This window comes from Salmo trutta, chromosome 18 (assembly GCF_901001165.1).
Source record: "Salmo trutta chromosome 18, fSalTru1.1, whole genome shotgun sequence".
Classification (NCBI taxonomy): Eukaryota; Metazoa; Chordata; class Actinopteri; order Salmoniformes; family Salmonidae; genus Salmo; species Salmo trutta.
Genome location: NC_042974.1, coordinates 5554948 through 5577205, shown reverse-complemented (window position 1 = coordinate 5577205; position 22258 = coordinate 5554948). Strand labels below are relative to the sequence as shown.

At 37.2% G+C, this 22258-nt stretch overlaps 1 protein-coding gene across 1 annotated transcript in view; it reads right to left on the bottom strand.

Annotated features, from left to right (window-relative positions):
- adgrb3 (adhesion G protein-coupled receptor B3) overlaps positions 1-22258 on the bottom strand; it is a gene marked incomplete in the record, with an annotated part of 281919 nt that overhangs the window by 58740 nt on the left and 200921 nt on the right. The window contains 1 exon segment of the mRNA XM_029697579.1: positions 20589-20658. Within this exon segment, the coding sequence (XP_029553439.1) occupies positions 20589-20658 (70 nt within the window).

Sequence of the window (22258 nt, the reverse complement as noted above, 5' to 3'; positions counted from 1 at the left end):
TATGTATCTGTTATGTATCTGTTATGTATCTGTTTATTGTGTTATGTATCTGTTTATGTATCTGTATATTATGTATCTGTTATGTATCTGTTATGTATCTGTTTATTTGTATCGTGTTTATATTATGTATCTGTTATGTATCTGTTATGTATCGTTATATTATGTATCTGTTATGTATCTGTTACATTATGTATCTGTTATATTATGTATCTGTTATTATATATATATATATCTGTTTGTATCTGTTATATTATGTATCTGTTATGTATCTGTTATATTATCTGTATATCTTATATGTATCTGTTATGTATCTGTTATATTATGTATCTGTTATGTATCTGTTATATTATGTATCTGTTATGTATCTGTTATATTATGTATCTGTTATGTATCTGTTATATTATGTATCTGTTATATTATGTATCCGTTATATTATGTATCTGTTATGTATCTGTTATATTATGTATCTGTTATGTATCTGTTATGTATCTGTTATATTATGTATCTGTTATGTATCTGTTATATTATGTATCTGTATATATTATGTACCTGTTATATATATATATATATATATATCTGTTATGTATCTGTTATATTATGTATCTGTTATGTATCTGTTATGTATCTGTTATGTATCTGTTATGTTATGTATCTGTTATGTATCTGTTATATTATGTATCTGTTATATTATGTATCTGTTATGTATCTGTTATATTATGTATCTGTTATGTATCTGTTATATTATGTATCTGTTATGTATCTGTTATATTATGTATCTGTTATGTATCTGTTATGTATCTGTTATATTATGTATCTGTTATGTTATGTATCTGTTATGTATCTGTTATATTATATCTGTTATGTATCTGTTATATTATGTATCTGTTATGTATCTGTTATGTATCTGTTATATTATGTATCTGTTATGTATCTGTTATATTATGTATCTGTTAGGTATCTGTTATGTATCTGTTATGTATCTGTTATATTATGTATCTGTTATGTATCTGTTATGTATCTGTTATGTATCTGTTATATTATGTATCTGTTATGTATCTGTTTGTTATATTATGTATCTGTTATGTATCTGTTATATTATGTATCTGTTATGTATCTGTTAAATTATGTATCTGTTATATTATGTATCTGTTATATTATGTATCCGTTATATTATGTATCTGTTATGTATCTGTTATATTATGTATCTGTTATGTATCTGTTATATTATGTATCTGTTATGTATCTGTTATATTATGTATCAGTTATGTATCTGTTATATTATGTATCTGTTAGGTATCTGTTATGTATCTGTTATGTATCTGTTATATTATGTATCTGTTATGTATCTGTTATATTATGTATCTGTTATGTATCTGTTATATTATGTATTTGTTATGTATCTGTTATATTATGTATCTGTTATGTATCTGTTATGTATCTGTTATATTATGTATCTGTTATATTATGTATCTGTTATGTATCTGTTATGTATCTGTTATATTATGTATCTGTTATGTATGTGTTATGTATCTGTTATGTATCTGTTATGTATCTGTTATATTATGTATCTGTTATGTATCTGTTATGTATCTGTTATATTATGTATCTGTTATGTATCTGTTATGTATCTGTTATATTATGTATCTGTTATGTATCTGTTATGTATCTGTTATATTATGTATCTGTTATATTATGTATCTGTTATGTATCTGTTATATTATGTATCTGTTATGTATCTGTTACATTATGTATCTGTTATATTATGTATCTGTTATGTATCTGTTACATTATGTATCTGTTATATTATGTATCTGTTATGTATCTGTTATGTATCTGTTATGTTATGTATCTGTTATGTATCTGTTATATTATGTATCTGTTATGTATCTGTTATATTATGTATCTGTTATGTATCTGTTATATTATGTATCTGTTATGTATCTGTTATATTATGTATCTGTTATGTATCTGTTATATTATGTATCTGTTATGTATCTGTTATGTATCTGTTATATATGTATCTGTTATGTATCTGTTACATTTTGTATCTGTTATATTATGTATCTGTTATATATATATATCTGTTATGTATCTGTTATATTATGTATCTGTTATGTATCTGTTATATTATGTATCTGTTATGTATCTGTTATGTATCTGTTATATTATGTATCTGTTATGTATCTGTTATGTATCTGTTACATTATGTATCTGTTATATTATGTATCTGTTATATATATATATATATCTGTTATGTATCTGTCATATTATGTATCTGTTATGTATCTGTTATATTATGTATCTGTTATGTATCTGTTATATTATGTATCTGTTATTATCTGTTATGTATCTGTTATATTATGTATCTGTTATGTATCTGTTATATTATGTATCTGTTATGTATCTGTTATATTATGTATCTGTTATGTATCTGTTATATTATGTATCTGTTATATTATGTATCCGTTATATTATGTATCTGTTATGTATCTGTTATATTATGTATCTGTTATGTATCTGTTATATTATGTATCTGTTATGTATCTGTTATGTATCTGTTATATTATGTATCTGTTATGTATCTGTTATATTATGTATCTGTTATGTATCTGTTATGTATCTGTTATATTATGTATCTGTTAGGTATCTGTTATATTATGTATATGTTATGTATCTGTTATATTATGTATCTGTTATGTATCTGTTATATTATGTATCTGTTATGTATCTGTTATATTATGTATCTGTTATATTATGTATCTGTTATGTATCTGTTATGTATCTGTTATATTATGTATCTGTTATGTATCTGTTATGTATCTGTTATATTATGTATCTGTTAGGTATCTGTTATATTATTTATCTGTTAGGTATCTGTTATGTATCTGTTATATTATGTATCTGTTATGTATCTGTTATATTATGTATCTGTTAGGTATCTGTTATATTATTTATCTGTTAGGTATCTGTTATGTATTTGTTATATTATGTATCTGTTATATTATTTATCTGTTATGTATCTGTTATGTATCTGTTATATTATGTATCTGTTATGTATCTGTTATATTATGTATCTGTTAGGTATCTGTTATGTATCTGTTATATTATGTATCTGTTATGTTATGTATCTGTTATGTATCTGTTATATTATGTATCTGTTAGGTATCTGTTATGTATCTGTTATATTATGTATCTGTTATATTATGTATCTGTTATGTATCTGTTATATTATGTATCTGTTAGGTATCTGTTATGTATCTGTTATATTATGTATCTGTTATGTATCTGTTATATTATGTATCTGTTATGTATCTGTTATGTATCTGTTATATTATTTATCTGTTAGGTATCTGTTATGTATCTGTTATATTATGTATCTGTTATGTATCTGTTATATTATGTATCTGTTAGGTATCTGTTATATTATTTATCTGTTAGGTATCTGTTATGTATTTGTTATATTATCTGTTATATTATTTCTGTTATGTATCTGTTATGTATCTGTTATATTATGTATCTGTTATGTATCTGTTATATGTATCTGTTAGGTATCTGTTATGTATCTGTTATATTATGTATCTGTTATGTATCTGTTATATTATGTATCTGTTATGTATCTGTTATGTATCTGTTATATTATGTATCTGTTAGGTATCTGTTATATTATGTATCTGTTATGTATCTGTTATATTATGTATCTGTTAGGTATCTGTTATATTATGTATCTGTTATATTATGTATCTGTTATATTATGTATCTGTTATATTATGTATCTGTTATGTATCTGTTATATTATGTATCTGTTAGGTATCTGTTATGTATCTGTTATATTATGTATCTGTTATGTATCTGTTATATTATGTATCTGTTATGTATCTGTTATGTATCTGTTATATTATTTATCTGTTAGGTATCTGTTATGTATCTGTTATATTATGTATCTGTTATGTATCTGTTATATTATCTGTTAGGTATCTGTTATATTATTTATCTGTTAGGTATCTGTTATGTATTTGTTATATTATGTATCTGTTATATTATTTATCTGTTATGTATCTGTTATGTATCTGTTATATTATGTATCTGTTATGTATCTGTTATATTATGTATCTGTTAGGTATCTGTTATGTATCTGTTATATTATGTATCTGTTATGTATCTGTTATATTATGTATCTGTTATGTATCTGTTATGTATCTGTTATATTATGTATATGTTAGGTATCTGTTATATTATGTATCTGTTATGTATCTGTTATATTATGTATCTGTTAGGTATCTGTTATATTATTTATCTGTTAGGTATCTGTTATGTATTTGTTATATTATGTATGTGTTATGTATCTGTTATATTATGTATCTGTTAGGTATCTGTTATATTATTTATCTGTTAGGTATCTGTTATGTATTTGTTATATTATGTATCTGTTATATTATTTATCTGTTATATATCTGTTATGTTTCTGTTATATTATGTATCTGTTATGTATCTGTTATATTATGTATCTGTTAGGTATCTGTTATGTATCTGTTATATTATGTATCTGTTATGTATCTGTTATATTATGTATCTGTTATATTATTTATCTGCTAGGTATCTGTTATATTATGTATCTGTTATATATCTATGTTATATTATGTATCTGTTAGGTATCTGTTATATAATGTATCTGTTATTTATCTGTTATATTATGTATCTGTTATATTATATATATGTTATATTATGTATCTGTTATGTATCTGTTATGTTATGTATCTGTTATTTATCTGTTATATTATATATCTGTTATATTATGTATCTGTTATATTATCTATTTGTTATGTATCTGTTATATTATATATCTGTTATGTATCTGTTATATTATATATATGTTATGTATCTGTTATATTATATATCTGTTATATATCTGTTATATTATATATCTGTTATATTATATATCTGTTATATATCTGTTATATTATATATCTGTTATATTATATATCTGTTATATTATATATCTGTTATATTATGTATCTGTTATATTATATATCTGTTATATATCTGTTATATTATGTATCTGTTATATTATATATCTGTTATGTATCTGTTATATTATATATCTGTTATATTATGTATCTGTTATATCTGTTATGTATCTGTTATATTATATATCTGTTATATTATGTATCTGTTATATCTGTTATGTATCTGTTATATATCTGTTATATATCTGTTATATTATGTATCTGTTATATTATGTATCTGTTATATTATGTATCTGTTATATTATGTATCTGTTTTGTATCTGTTATATTATGTATCTGTTATATAATGTATCTGTTATGTATCTGTTTATATGTATCTGTTATATTATCTATTTGTTATGTATATGTTAAATCTGTTAAGTATCTGTTATATTATGCATCTGTTATGTATCTGTTATATTATATATCTGTTATATTATGTATCTGTTATATTATATATCTGTTATATTATGTATCTGTTATGTATCTGTTATATCTGCTATGTATCTGTTTTATTATGTATCTGTTATATCTGCTATGTATCTGTTTTATTATGTATCTGTTATGTCTGTTATGTATCTGTTATATTACGTATCTGCTATATTATGTATCTGTTATATTATATCTGTTATGTATCTGTTATATTATGTATCTGTTATATTATGTATCTGAATTGTATCTGTTATGTATCTGTTATGTTATGCATCTGCCAGTTCTGACTGCCTTATTTTGCTCACTGTATTCATTTTGTCTGTCTTGCCTTGGCCACCCTCATATAAACACAGCATTTATTGTAACTGTAATATTGTAGCATGGTTTAAGATCCCAGATGATTGTTACACTATGACATCATAAAAGAAACCTCGAACAACTCCAGCCACATGCAGTGTTGAGATGAATTAAGTCAATAGAACAATCCCAATAACAAGCTCTTTTGACATCTGATTAAACATGTCATCATTACATAGGAGGAGTTTCATTGCATCTATCTATTTCCTTCCCTGTTTGGGTCAGTTACTGTCAAGTTAATGGTCCTATTCTCCCTGCTCCGTTCTATATAGCAACACGCCAGCATATAACAGGGAATTTCTAGCACTAAAACAGCGGTTGGGAACGAATCACTGTTTGTTCTCTGCAAATGATTCTATTGAACCGTGGGCACCCCGACAGCCAACACACCATTCTACAACGGTGGAAATGAATTCAATCTGAGTAGGAGGATATTAGAATACAAACGTTGGGGAGATCAGACGATAGTTATGATGAGCGAAGGTCATTGGCAGTTGGCGTTCTGCTGGATCAAGAGATTTGGTGTGGCGTTACAAAGGTCATTCAAACAACTGTTGCTTTATTACTGTGTGTGTGTGTGTGTGTGTGTGTGTGTGTGTGTGTGTGTGTGTGTGTGTGTGTGTGTGTGTGTGTGTGTGTGTGTGTGTGTGTGTGTGTGTGTGTGTGTGTGTGTGTGCGCTGTGCGTGTTTATGACAATGGAGAGGGGGCTTGGTAAAATTATGAAAATTGACCGCTTGACGAAAGTGACAAATGAGTTCAATCAAAATGAATCCAGGAAGCTGGAAAAATGGAAAATGGATCTAATTTATTAAAGTGTGTGTGTGTGGTGTGTGTGTGTGTGGTGTGGTGTGTGTGTGTGTGTGTGTGTGTGTGTGTGTGTGTGTGTGTGTGTATGTGTGTGTGTGTGTGTGTGTGTGTGTGTGTGTGTGTGTGTGTGTGTGTGGTGTGTGTGTGTGGTGTGTGATTTATTACAGGGGCCAGGGCCACGTGTTGGTCTACACTGTGTGTAATTACAGCTGAACTAAAGCAGCTACAGTATTTGTAAAACGACGGGTAACAATGCCTCATCCAGCCCAACCAGCAGAATTGGAATTTCAGTTTACTTCCTTAATTGATTGAATTGAAATGGAATGGACCCCAACCCTGCTATGAAGGCTTGTCTTGAGGGTATGTAATACTATACCCTTTTCACACTGAGCTGAGCCAAGGCGATCCCTGCCGAGCCGTACTGCGCTGGCCTGGTTAGGCATCCACCACAGTTGCTGGAAACATACTGGAAAGGACAATGTGAAAGAATGTCTCCTAGCCAGAGCCAGCACAGTACGGTTCAGTTCAGACCTATAGTGTGAATCAGCTGTTAGAAGCAAGTCCTAACCCCCATTTAAATGAAATTTTCACTTGGAATGTGTCCCAAATGGCACCCTATTCCGTATTGGACCTGGTCAAAAGTAGTGCACTATATAGGGAATAGGGTGCAATTTCAAACTTAGTCTCATTGACATCAATTCACATTTTACTCGTGAACATGTAGATTTGCTCCTTTGTCTCAATATAAAAGCAGGTATAGGCTTTGGTTGAGCGCAGAGGAGGCTGGTGAGGGGAGGACGGTACATAATAATGGATGGAATGAATTAACTGGAATGGTATCAAACACATGGAAACCAAGTGTTTGATGTGTTTGAGACCATTCCATTTATTTCCGTTCCAGCCATTACCCCAGCCTGTCCTCCCCATTGAAAATGGAAACCAGCCAGCACTGGGTTGAGGGTTATACAGTACTGGTGTTATCGTACCATAATCTGAGCATGACCGTTGGGGAAAGTTCCAGTGTTGTCAGCGTTGAGGGGGTCCTGACAGTTTTCTGGGGTCCTGACAGTTTCTGAGACGACATCTGAAAGCATCTTGGACCTGGGGAAAGTGAAGCACCATAGAAGTAATATTAGAGCACTTGACATTTAGTATAATATGATATATAATGTGTATTTAGTTTCTGAAAACATCCTCTATTGTTCCTGCTGTAACCTCTTGACCTTGCTCACAGTGATTACAGCTACTTTCCAAAAGGGGAGGGGAAGTTAACAGAAAGGGATGTATTAGAGCACTTGACATTAGTATAATATTATATATAATGTGTATTTTAGTTTCTGAAAACATACCTCCCTCTCCCTCCTCTCTTCCCCTCCCTTTCCTTCCCTCACTTCCCAATACCTCCCTCCTCTCTTCCCCTCCCCCTCTCCTTCCCTCACTACCCCAATACCTCCCTCCTCTCTTCCCCTCCCCCTCTCCTTCCCTCACTACCCCAATACCTCCCTCCTCTCTTCCCCTCCCATCCTTCCCTCACTTCCCCAATACCTCCCTCTCCCTCCTCTCTTCCCCTCCCTTCCTTCCCTCACTTCCCCAATACCTCCCTCTCCCTCCTCTCTTCCCCTCCCTTTCCTTCCCTCACTTCCCATACCTCCCTCCTCTCCCCTCACCTTTCCTTCCCTCACTACCCAATACCTCCCTCCCTCTCTCCCCCTCCCTTTCCTTCCCTCACTACCCCAATACCTCCCTCCTCTCTCCCCCTCCCCCCTCCTTCCCTCACTACCCCAATACCTCCCTCCTCTCTCCCCCTCCCTTTCCTTCCCTCACTTCCTCAATACCTCCCTCTCCCTCTTCTCTCCCTCTTCCCTCTCTCTTCCTTACCTCTTTCCTCAGGATACAGTGCACCATGACGATGACAAAGCCCTGCAACGAGTCGAAGACAGAGAAGAGGATCTGAAATAGGATGGAGCGCTTGTCTGTCATGGCCAGCACCGCAGACATCCAGGTCAGAGCCAGCAGAGGCAGAACCACACAGGAACTCCACAGAGAGGCCCTGGAGAGGGAGGGAGAGAGGAGGGAAGGATAGAGGGGGATGGGAGAGAGGGGGCGGGAGAGGGAGGTAGGGAGGGGGCGGGAGAGGGAGGAAGGGAGGGGAGAGAGGGGTCGGGAGAGGGGCAAGGGGAAGGAGAGGGTGGGAGAGGGGAAAGGGGGAGACAGGGGATAGAGTTTAAGGTAAGGTCCTGCATTACCACCTGGCACACATCAGATCATAGAAGACATTACTGCCTTGCCAGACTACTACAGTGGTACTACCCAGTACTCTACTATAGGTCTAACATTACTGTCTTGACTACCCAGTACTTCTACTATAGGTCTAACATTACTGTCTGACTACCCAGTACTCTACTATAGGTCTAACATTACTGTCTGACTACCAGTACTCTACTATAGGTCTAACATTACTGTCTGACTACCCAGTACTCTACTATAGGTCTAACATTACTGTCTGACTACCCAGTACTCTACTATAGGTCTAACATTACTGTCTGACTGCCCAGTACTCTACTATAGGTCTAACATTACTGTCTGACTACCCAGTACTCTACTATAGGTCTAACATTACTGTCTGACTGCCCAGTACTCTACTATAGGTCTAACATTACTGTCTGACTACCCAGTACTCTACTATAGGTCTAACATTACTGTCTGACTACCCAGTACTCTACTATAGGTCTAACATTACTGTCTGACTGCCCTGTACTCTACTATAGGTCTAACATTACTGTCTGACTGCCCTGTACTCTACTATAGGTCTAACATTACTGTCTGACTACCCAGTACTCTACTATAGGTCTAACATTACTGTCTGACTGCCCAGTACTCTACTATAGGTCTAACATTACTGTCTGACTGCCCTGTACTCTACTATAGGTCTAAGAAGGTGTTTCTCCAGACCATCAGTCTCTGTTGAGGAAGAAATATAGCTATCTACGCAAGGACAAATATTCTGTCCTGTTTAATTCTCAGTAGATCTTCCAAGGTTTTGGTCCAGACACACAGACCATCAGACTAGTCATGCACGCACACACACACACACACACACACACACACACACACAACACACACACACACACACACGCACTCACACACACACACACACACACACACACACCACACACACACACAACACACACACACACACACCACACACACACACACACACACACACACACACACACACCATCAGACCAGTCATGCACACAGACACATACAGCTAATCTCATGAATTTCCACTGCCAGGCATTGATGTACTGTAAGAGAGAACTTACATGGCATTGCTGGCTGTAGTTGCAGAAAGAGCTGTTGTGGACACCACGCCACATTTGGCACATTTCAGAGTTAACCCTGTATGGGGCTCGTTCATCGGTCTGTGGGACAACAAACAACAAAACAACAGGAAATAGTGTTTAGTGAAGAAGTAGCACTATGACTAGCATAGCATTCCTTCTGTTCTATCATACAACATGTGGACACTAGTGATGATAGTAGTGAAGAAGCAGCACTATGACTAGCATAGCATTCCTTCTGTTCTATCATACAACATGTGGACACTAGTGATGATAGTAGTGAAGAAGCAGCACTATGACTAGCATAGAATTCCCTTCTGTTCTATCATACAACATGTGGACACTAGTGATGATAGTAGTGAAGAAGCAGCACTACACCATCCCCAACGTTCTCTATCGTATTAGTAGTAGCCAGGGCCAATTTGTCAGTGTGTTTAACCCTTGTGTGGTGTTCATGTTTTTGTTATTCACCCAATGTCTGCGGGTCTGATGGACCCACAACATTATTGGGTTTTTAAAACAATACAGCCATAACAATTTAGGTAAAAAATACTTAATACTTAGATGTTGACTTATATCAGTTACAAGCAATACAGACAGCATACATGGTTAATATTAGACATTCAACTCTACTAGATCACATTTATCTATACAAGTACTATTCGTTTTTGTTAATAAATGTGATTTTTATCAGCATCCTCCTCCTGAATCCTCCTCACGATGGCTGCAGAAGCTGGGTCCTTGGGATATGTTGTCTCCTCTGGATTTGAGGTCTTACCAATGCCTTTCCCAGCTCCTCGAGAAAAAGCCGTCTCCTCTGGAGCTTCCCTCTGTTCCAGTCTGGGTTCAACGCCATCCAGATGACAAACGCGTTGTACGTCCAAGCTGTTGAAGAATATCACAAGTGGCCAGCAGAGGGTTTCTTCTTTTGCAGCTGTAGCCAGTCACCATTTGTCTAGTCCACCCCATCCTTCTGTAGCATTGTAATTCCATTGTCATTTCTGGTTTCTGATGTTCCTGGGCCACAGATTCTCCCATCCCTATGCAGACGTACTCATGAGTACCACATTTTTCTGAAATCTTCTGATTGAGAGGGTGGTCAAATACTTATTTCCCTCATTAAAATGCAAAGCAATTATAGACATTTTTGAAAATGCTTTTCTGGATTTTTTGTTGTCATTCTATCTCTCACTGTTCAAATAAACCTACCATTAAAATTATAGACTGATCATTCTTTGTCAGTGGGCAAACCTACAAATACAGCAGGGTATCAAATACTTTTTTCCCCCACTGTAGGACACTAGGGACGTGTCGGCAGTGAACACAAACTTAGAGGAATTGATAGGCCTCTTCCGTGTATTTAACAGCTGAGGTGGGAGCTTTGATCCTACCATTGTCAGCTTCCTCTTGAGGAGCTCCTGTCCCAGCTAGCGCAAAGTAAAAAAGTTATCGAATGTGATGTTATGGCCACGGAGTCACTGTGTCACTTCCAGGGCAACCTGCATCCCTTGGTTCTTCTCAGGGACTCCTCCATTTGACTTACCCGTATACACTTGCAAGTTCCACACATATGATTAAGCAGCATCACAGTCAGCCCAGATCTTGATTCTATAAGATTCTATAAAGGGCTGGTCCTGGGGCTGGTTGCTGGTGCTGACGGGCTGTTCCTGGGGCTGGTTTGCTGACGGGCTGGTCCTGGGGCTGGTTGCTGGTTGCTGACGGGCTGGTCCTGGGGCTGGTTGCTGACGGGCTGGTCCTGGGGCTGGTTGCTGACGGGCTGGTCCTGGGGCTGGTTGCTGACCGGATGGTCCTGGGGCTGGTTGCTGACGGGCTGGTCCTGGGGTCAATCTCATCCTCTTCTTCCAACTCACTGTCAGACTCTGAATTGACAGAGACATGATCCTCATATTCGGAAGAATTCTTCATCTTCCAAAGTGGAAAACACTCCTTCCACACTAGCTTCTCTCTCTGCAAAAAATTATTTTGAAGTCTCTCTGAGCAGAGATATTTTTGCCATACTGATTGATTGTGGTAAGGAGCCACACATGCAAAGCTATTTATCTGTTGTGTTCCTCACCCAATTTGCACCTGGCTGGGGGAGAGTTTGGAAAAATGTTTTTTGGGGACAATGTATCGAAATAATATATCTAAATAATATATTGTAATAACATCGTGCAGTTCCCGCAAGAACCTGCCTAGTGAAAGGTAAATAAAAAAATACAATAAATAAATAATGTGTTTGTAGTTGTAGTTTGATAGTGTCACACACTACAAAGGGTAAAGAGTGCGAGAAAAGTGGAGACAGGCAGACAGGCAGGGAGATAAACAGGTTCTTGGTGCTAGTTGAAACAGCAGGCCCAGGGAGGAGAAAGACAGAGTGAAACACACAGCAAACCGTTTTGTTACATTGTACTGGTTTTCACCTACACATACACTTTTCCACACTATTATTACCCTCGGTCGGTGGACCCGAACACCTCATATGTAATATAAATGTGTAGGGGGGTCCGTGGACCTGACCACCTCATAGTATATAAATGGTGTAGGGGGGTCCGGTGGACCCGAACACCTCATATGTAATATAAATGTGTAGGGGGGTCCGGTGGGACCCGAACACCTCTATGTAAATATAAATGTGCAGGGGGGTCCGGTGGACCAGAACACCTCATATGTAATATAATGTGTAGGGGGGGTCCGGTGGGACCCTGAACACCTCATATGTAATATAATGTGCAGGGTGGTCCGGTGGACCAGAAACACCTCATATGTAATTAGAAATGTGCAGGGGGAACCGGTGGACAGAACACCTCATATGTAAGATAAATGTGTAGGGGGTCCGGGTGGACCAAGACACCTCATATGTAATATAAATGTGTAGGGGGGTCCGGTGGACCAGAACAACCTCATATGTAATATAAATGTTAGGGGGGTCCGGTGGACCAGAACACCTCAGATGTAATATAAATGTGTAGGGGGGTCCGTGGACCATAACACCTCATATGTAATATAAATGTGTAGGGGGGTCCGGTGGACCTGAACACCTCATAAGTATATAAATGTGCAGGGGGGTCCGGTGGACAGAACACCTCATATGTAATATAAATGTGTAGGGGGGTCCGGTGAACCAGAACAACCTCATATGTAATTAAATGTGTAGGGGGGTCCGGTGACCAGAACACCTCATATGTAATATAATGTGTAGGGGGGTCCGGTGGACCTGAACACCTCATATGTAATATAATGTGTAGGGGGTCCGGTGGACCAGAACACCTCATATGTAATATAAATGTGTAGGGGGGTCCGGTGGACCAGACACACTCATATGTAATATAAATGTGTAGGGGGGTCCGGTGAACCAGAACACCTCATATGTAATATAAATGTGTAGGGGGGTCCGGTGGACCAGAACACCTCATATGTAATATAAGGTGTAGGGGGTCCGGTGAACCAGAACACCTCATATGTAATATAAATGTGTAGGGGGGTCCGGTGGACCAGAACACCTCATATGTAATATAAATGTGTAGGGGGGTTCGGTGAACCAGAACACCACATATGTAATATAAATGTGTAGGGGGGTCCGGTGGACCAGAACACCTCATATGTAATATAAATGTGTAGGGGGGTCCGGTGGACCAGAACACCTCATATGTAATATAAATGTGTAGGGGGGTTCCGGTGAACCAGAACACCTCATATGTAATATAAATGTGTAGGGGGGTCCCGGTGAACAGAACACCTCATATGTAATATAATGTGTAGGGGGGTCCGGTGGACCTGAACACCTCATATGTACTTAAATGTGTAGGGGGGTCCGGTGGACCAGAACACCTCATATGTAATATAAATGTGTGTAGGGGGGTCCGGTGGACCAGAACACCTCATATGTAATATAAATGTGTCAGGGGGGTCCGGTGGGCCAGAACACCTCATATGTAATATAAATGTGTAGGGGGGTCCGGTGGACCAGAACACCTCATATGTAATATAAATGTGTAGGGGGTCCGGTGGAACCAGAACACCTCATATGTAATATAAATGTGTAGGGGGGTCCGGTGGACCAGAACACTCATATGTAATATAAATGTGTAGGGGGGTACACAGTGTTGCACTCAATGAAATGTGTTCTTTTACACGTTCTTCACAGAAAATGAGCCAAGGCCAAAGAGTCCAGATTGAAAAAATAATTAATTGCATTTTTCTTTTAGTAAACATTGAAAATGGGTCCCACAGACCTCAACACAACACAAGGGTTCAGGAAAAACAGTAGCACCCACAACTTTTCATGTTAGCAGTTTCCAGACAGACATGTGTTAACGTGGGTGTTGTAGAGGGCTTTGGGATTAACACGCATCAAGATGAACACATAAAATGACCTTAGTGAAAAAACATCACTAGGAATGGCATCCCAACTTTCTCTATCACACTAGTAGTAGTCAGGCAGGGACAAAGTGTTTTAACACACATGGCAAGATGACATAAGGCTGGTTTACAGTAGATCTAAGGACAGTCCGTGGACAGTTGTCACATTCTAGTGGTCTACAGACATGTTGTTAGCCCAAGTATAAACCAGACGACAGAAAATAAAGCATTCCAACTCTGTATCTCGTTAGTAGTACTCAGGGCCAATCTGGAGACCTGTGGGTGGTGAGCGTTTTAAACCATTTTCATTATGGACTGATTCTGCCACGTCTCCCACTGTCTCTCCCCACACACACACGCACGCACGCACGCACGCACGCACGCACACACACACACACACACACACACACACCGTCTCCCCCAGAGAGATGTGACCTCTTTATGTTGATGCCTCTAATGTTCTCCCATCAGCCAGAGTAAAGAACGAGGCCTAATCTCCATTTGGAAAATGAACACATCCAGAGGGTCTGTGTGAATGTGTGGTGAGGAGGAGTCAGACTACTATGTACACTAAAGGACTGGAGAAGTAGACCACTGAAGATCTTAGGAGAGCTATACAGTCAACCCTCCAGCCAACCTGGAGTGTTTCAATGTCCATATAAGGAAGTATACCTAATTAAGGAAGTATAACTAGTTGCTGTCTGTCTTTGTTGTGTATCAACATGTATTTATAAGTAGGGTGCTCTCTTACCCAGCTGCTTCAGACATACTACAGGTCATAGAAATAAAATAGAATAGAGATTCTATATCTTTGCTGTAGGTGGTTTCTTACCCAGCTGGTTCAGACATACTACAGGTCATAGAAATATAATAGAATAGAGATTCTATATCTTTGCTGTAGGTGGTTTCTTACCCAGCTGCTTCAGACATACTACAGGTCATAGAAATATAATAGAATAGAGATTCTATATCTTTGCTGTAGGGTGGTTTCTTACCCAGCTCGATGCTTCGGCTTCTTCTCCAGAATCCCGTCTCTGGAGACCAGCTTGTTGAACACCAAGATGCCAATCACCATGTTGACCTGTTCATAGAGAAGGAATACCTTCACATATATATTCATGTACCTGAGAGGAAACCTGAATATATCTAATCATATACCTGAGGGAAACCTGAATATATCTAATCATATACCTGAGGGAAACCTGAATATATCTATTCATATACCTGAGGGAAACCTGAATATATCTAATCATGTACCTGAGGGAAACCTGAATATATCTATTCATATACCTGAGGGAACCTGAATATATCTAATCATATGCTGAGGGAAACCTGAATATATCTAATCATATACCTGAGGGAAACCTGAATATATCTATTCATGTACCTGAGGGAAACCTGAATATATCTAATCATATACCTGAGGGAAACCTGAATATATCTAATCATATACCTGAGGGAAACCTGAATATATCTATTCATGTACCTGAGGGAAACCTGAATATATCTAATCATATACCTGAGGGAAACCTGAATATATCGATTCATATACCTGAGTGAAACCTGAATATATCTATTCATGTACCTGAGGGAAACCTGAATATATCTAATCATATACCTGAGAGGAAACCTGAATATATCTATTCATATACCTGAGGGAAACCTGAATATATCTATTCATATACCTGAGGGAAACCTGAATATATCTAATCATATACCTGAGAGGAAACCTGAATATATCTATTCATATACCTGAGGGAAACCTGAATATATCTAATCATATACCTGAGGGAAACCTGAATATATCTAATCATGTACCTGAGGGAAACCTGAATATATCTAATCATATACCTGAGAGGAAACCTGAATATATCTATTCATATACCTGAGGGAAACCTGAATATATCTATTCATATACCTGAGGGAAAACCTGAATATATCTATTCCTGAGGGAAACCTGAATATATCTAATCATATACCTGAGGGAAACCTGAATATATCTAATCATATACCTGAGGGAAACCTGAATATATCTTTTCATATACCTGAGGGAAACCTGAATATATCTATTCATATACCTGAGGGAAACCTGAATATATCTATTCATATACCTGAGGGAAACCTGAATATATTTAGTCATATACCTGAGGGAAACCTGAATATATTTAGTCATATACCTGAGGGAAACCTGAATATATTTAGTCATATACCTGAGGGAAACCTGAATATATTTAGTCATATGGGGCGGCAGGTAGGCTACCAGTTAAAAGCACTGGGCCAGTAACCGAAAGGTTGCTTGTTTGAATCCCAGAGACGAATGAAAATATATAACTAGTTACACTCCCTCACATTCCACTGTTTATAGAGAAAAGCAGTTTAACTGGTGGGAATCAGACCTGGCTCTCCCACTCACCAACCCAACTCCATTAGACTAAGAGGACACTGTCAAGGTCTGAAGGGTGACATTTACATTTTCATAGAGGGGGAACAAGGCAGGATTGGGGTCACTTCCATTTCAATAATTATTATGATTATGATCTCTCTCCTCTATTATGATCTCTCTCCTCTATTATGATCTCTCTCCTCTATTATGATCCATCTCCTCTATTATGATCACTCTCCTCTATTATGATCACTCTCCTCTATTATGATCTCTCTCCTCTATTATGATCCATCTCCTCTATTATGATCTATCTCCTCTATTATGATCACTCTCCTCTATTATGATCTATCTCCTCTATTATGATCTCTCTCCTCTATTATGATCACTCTCCTCTATTATGATCTCTCTCCTCTATTATGATCCATCTCCTCTATTATGATCTATCTCCTCTATTATGATCTCTCTCCTCTATTATGATCTATCTCCTCTATTATGATCTCCTCTCCTCTATTATGACCTATCTCCTCTATTCTTCTCTCCTCTGTTGTAATGTGACATCTAGGGGCTGTGTGGCTTACTCATGGCATTGACATTACATTTACTAACTCGCAAGACCTCTATGTTCCCCTCAATCCAACACAAGAGCCTCAGGGAGGCTTTGTCTGTCTGACAGCAGCTGCTGTTATTTTCAAAAGCAAAATCACCCTCCTTAGACAAACAGTAACTCCAACACTGTAACATCAGATTTGCAATAATTGCCCCTTGTGGGATAAATCAAGTATTTTGAATGTAATTTAATCAGTGAATCAGTGCTTACTGCTTTGATGAAACATTTCAAGATTTTGGAAGGGAGGGCTACACTCTTAGCGAAAAAGAGTTTGAAAAGAGAAAAAAATAGTTCCAAAAGGGTTCTTCGGCTAGTCCCATAGGATAACCTTTTTGGTTCCAGGTAGAACCCTTTTGAGTTCAATGTAGAACCTTCTGCGGAAAGATTTTTTCAATGGAAACCCAAAAGGGTTCTTCAAAGGGTTCTCCTATGGGCACAGCCCCAAAAACCTTTTCGGTCCTAGATAACACCTTTTTCTTCTAAGAGTGTGGACAGTGTTTGTAGTAAATACTAAGAATTGACCTTTCTTTCAGCAAACACTTACAGTTTTACAAAATGTACATTTACATGAATAACCAACAAGGCAACGAATGAGTAGCCTATGTTCGTGTCTATGTTTATATGTGATAGTATGTACTGTATGTACTGTATGCTCATCTTGCCTGCAAACCAATATTATGTATGGATAATTAAGACACCTTCAACCTTGAATAGTACTAAACCTAAACATACAATGATACTGCAAGCCTTCTCCCTTTTAATGAGCAGATAGGCACTGTAATACTAGAATACATATTTTAATCAGCAGTACTGTAATACTATAATACATACTTTAATCAGCAGTACTGTAAAGCTATAATACATAATTTAATCAGCAGTACTGTAGTACTGTAATACATACTTTATTTAGCAGTACTGTAATAGTATACTATGCACTGTAATCAGCTGTAAAGTAACACTTTACTTTAATTATCAGTACTGTAATAATATAATATGTACTTTAATCAGCAGTACTGTAATACTATAAAACACACTAATCAGCAGTACTGTAACACTATAATACATACTTTAATCAGCAGTACTGTAATACTATAAAACACACTGTAATCAGCAGTACTGTAACAATAAAATACATACTTTATTTAGCAGTACTGTAATACTATACTATGCACTGTAATCAGCTGTAAAGTAACACTATAATACACACTTAATCAGCAGTACTGTAATACTAATATATCTACTTTAATCAGCAGTACTGTAATACTATAATACATACCAGAACCACTGCTGCTGCCGGTCCAAACAAAGGCATACAGGAGACCACCTTCTAGAGATAGCCAGCAGCTGTAGAGAGAGGATGAGAGGAAAGGAGGAGAGGAGAAGAGAGGAGAAGAGCGGAAAAGAGGAGAAGAGAAGAGAGGAGGGAGAGGAGTGAAGTGGAGAAGAGAGGAGAAGAAGAGAAGAGAGGAAAGGAGTGGAGCGGAGAGGAGAGGAGAAGAGAAGAGAAGAGAAGAGGAGTGGAGAGGAGAGGAGCGGAGCGGAGAAGAGAAGAGGAGTGGAGAGGAGGGATTGGAGAGGGAGCGTGAGAAGAGAAGAGAAGAGGAGTGGATTGGAGAGGAGCGGAGAAGAGAAGAGAAGAGGAGTGGAGAGGAGAGGATTGGAGAGGAGAGGAGGAGACATCAGCTAGCGAACCAACTCCCACAAAGAAATGAAACCCCAGAATCACATCAACTTAATGGTGCACAGCTGCATACAGTTGTGTTATCCTCCAGTGTAAAGGGAGTACTAGCATATGCTGTGGTTCTGCTTCAGAAAGTTTTACTGGGGAATAAAATGCTAACGAGAGTTTTAAAACATTGTTTATGTACTAGTATTCAGCTGGGACACAACTCAGGAGGAAATGGGGGATTGTCAGAATCTTTTAAAATGCCCACTGGGGTTGTCTTGGGGGTTTGTCAGGTTTGTAGGGTTCACCCTAGCCTAGCCTAAACAAGTTTTCACAAATTTGTTTTTTCATCAGAAATCATTGCATGTGGGTACCTTCATGTTGTTTATATATTACTGCTCTCAGATTTTTTTCATTCATAGATTTTAGATGTGAATAAAACAATATTTTTTTGCAAAACGCTACATATATCCACTGTTTAGATGGAACGAAATATCTTTAACTGTGATATGTTGTTGTCCCCCTAGCTATTTCAGGATGAATGCACTACCTGTAATCTCTCTGGATAAGAGCATCTGCTTAATGACTAAAATGTCAAATGTAAATGTTTTACAATACACTACCGTTCAAAAGTTTGGGGTTACTATACAAATGTTCTTGTTTTTGAAAGAAAAGCCATTGTCCATTAAAATAACATCAAATTCATCAGAAATACAGTGTAGACATTGTTGTAAATGACTATTGTAGCTGGAAACGGCAGATTTTTTATTGTAGCTGGAAACGGCTGATTGGAATATCTACATAGGCGTACAGGAGGCCCATTATCAGCAACCATCACTCCTGTGTTCCAATGGCACGTTGTGTTAGCTAATCCAAGTTTGTCATTTTAAAAGGCTAATTGATCATTAGAAAACCATTTTGCAATTATGTTAGCACAGCTGAAAAACTGTTGTTCTGATTAAAGAAGCAATATTATTATTATTATTTTACATTTTTGTAATACTGATGTCACAATTGTAACATTTGTAAAGTTCTTTATTAAAAATGTAGTTATTTGTTACATTTGACTGTGTAACACCTAGTAGAAGTACTTATTTCTCTGAGTGAGGCGGATATATAGCATTTAGTAAAAAACACATGATTCTTAGTCTCTCTGAAATGAAAGCATCATGTGATAGATTTGGAACAATACATGTGTCATTGATTACAGACACCTGTGTGTGTGTCCTTTCAAAGCATATAAAGTGGTGACCCGCAGTGTTTGTCATTACGCTCTGATGAAGACAGCATTGAAACATTGGTTATTAAACTCCTAGAGTGTGAGGCTCCCCTTGGCAATTGAATAAACCCATGCCATGATTAGATAGTGAAAAAACACACCAATCTCTTTCATAAGTTCTTTAAACAATAAAAGCTCATTTACCAACATTTCTGAAAATGAAACTATTCTGATTTAAATGACCATTGACACAATTAGTATGAGGCTTTACAAATGAAAACAATTGTATTTTGGGATATAGACAGTGATTACCATGAGGAAATGCCACATGTTATACATTATAATCTTTACCAAAATATCAGAACTACCAAGGAGACACAGGCGGAAGAAGTGAGATAAAAACCTACTATTGGGGTGTCCCATAGCCTTTTGCTTTGGTGAATCCCATTGAGACGGCAACCACTAAGGCAGGTAATCCTGAAAAAGAGAAGAATGAATACATGAACAATGCGACAGGTAGTTCTGGGTTTCATTGTGCCGTACAGCCATCATGCAGGTCATCTCCTTCATCATTCGCTCCATAGAAGCAGTGTTCTGCGATAGAACTCCAGTCATGATAAGAAGCATAGTGGATTTAAAGATAGAATCCTTAGTTGCTAGATCCATTTTTGGTTTTATAAATGAATGATATATACCCATTTTTACCTTGTCAGCTCAGGATTCGATCTAGCAACCTTCTGGATACTGACACAACCACTAGGCTACCTGCCGCCCCAAAAACTTGATTTCATGGATGGTCAGGCCTTACATCAGTAGCTACATCTATGAATTTGAATGTACATTTCTTCAGACCCATCACTCAACTTTTTATTTCCAGAACAGAGGAGGGGTGATCACTTTGTTATTGTTTGAATGTAGGATTGTAGCTTTAAGAGCAGTGCTACCTCCACACACAGTAACACAATGAAAACAATCCCTGTGAGAGTCTACAGTGGGTTTCCCTCTCTCTAGTACATGGGGCTTGTTCCCCCTCTACACCACCTCAATATGGATCTCTGTTATGGATTGTTCCATTCCATCCTGGAATATAACACCTTTCCTCTCGGCATGGCCCGGGAACACACACGCACGCACGGACGGACGGACGGACGGACGGACGGACGGACGGACGGACGGACGGACAGACAGACAGACAGACAGACAGACAGAGACAGACAGAGACAGACAGACAGAGACAGACAGACAGACAGACGTGATTTACTGATGCAGTCACATTTCCTGGAGGTGGGTGCGGAGACCTTGTGGTCGTCCACTCGTCTCTCCCAGTGCTGAAGAGGTAAATGGACTCCTAATGTATGGAGCTATGGCATAAATCACCTAGCCTCCAGAGCTCTGATCTACACACACGTTCATGTAAACACGCTAAGCACTGCTTGATTTACTGTAAAAAAAAAGAAGCTACAATCTGAACAAGACGAGCAAATCAATTGTTACTATAAACTCTAAACACCACAGAGACGTTAGATTATACTGAACACCTGTAGTACAAAAAACAACATGTAATGTTGATGCTTGAGGATTGTATTGGTTCTTCACATAAGTTTCATAACTGTTGACACATACTTTTCATTGAAAACAAACCCTTGTTTCTGACAGTATCGTATCCTCACAGAGCTGCTACAATGGATGAGTCTACAGAGATGCTACAATGGATGAGTCTACAGAGATGCTACAATGGATGAGTCTACAGAGATGCTACAATGGATGAGTCTACAGAGATGCTAGAATGGATGATTCTACAGAGATGCTACAATGGATGAGTCTACAGAGATACTACAGTGGATGAGTTTACAGAGATGCTACAATGGATGACTTTACAGAGATGCTACAATGGATGAATCTACGGAGATGCTACAATGGATGAGTTTACAGAGATTCTACAATGGATGAGTTTACAGAGATGCTACAATGGATGAGTTTACAGAGATGCTGCACACTGCTCTTGATAGTATCACTGATCTTTAATAAGCTTACGTATCGGCCTCACGGCCTTCATCAGAGCTTTTGTGATTTTTAA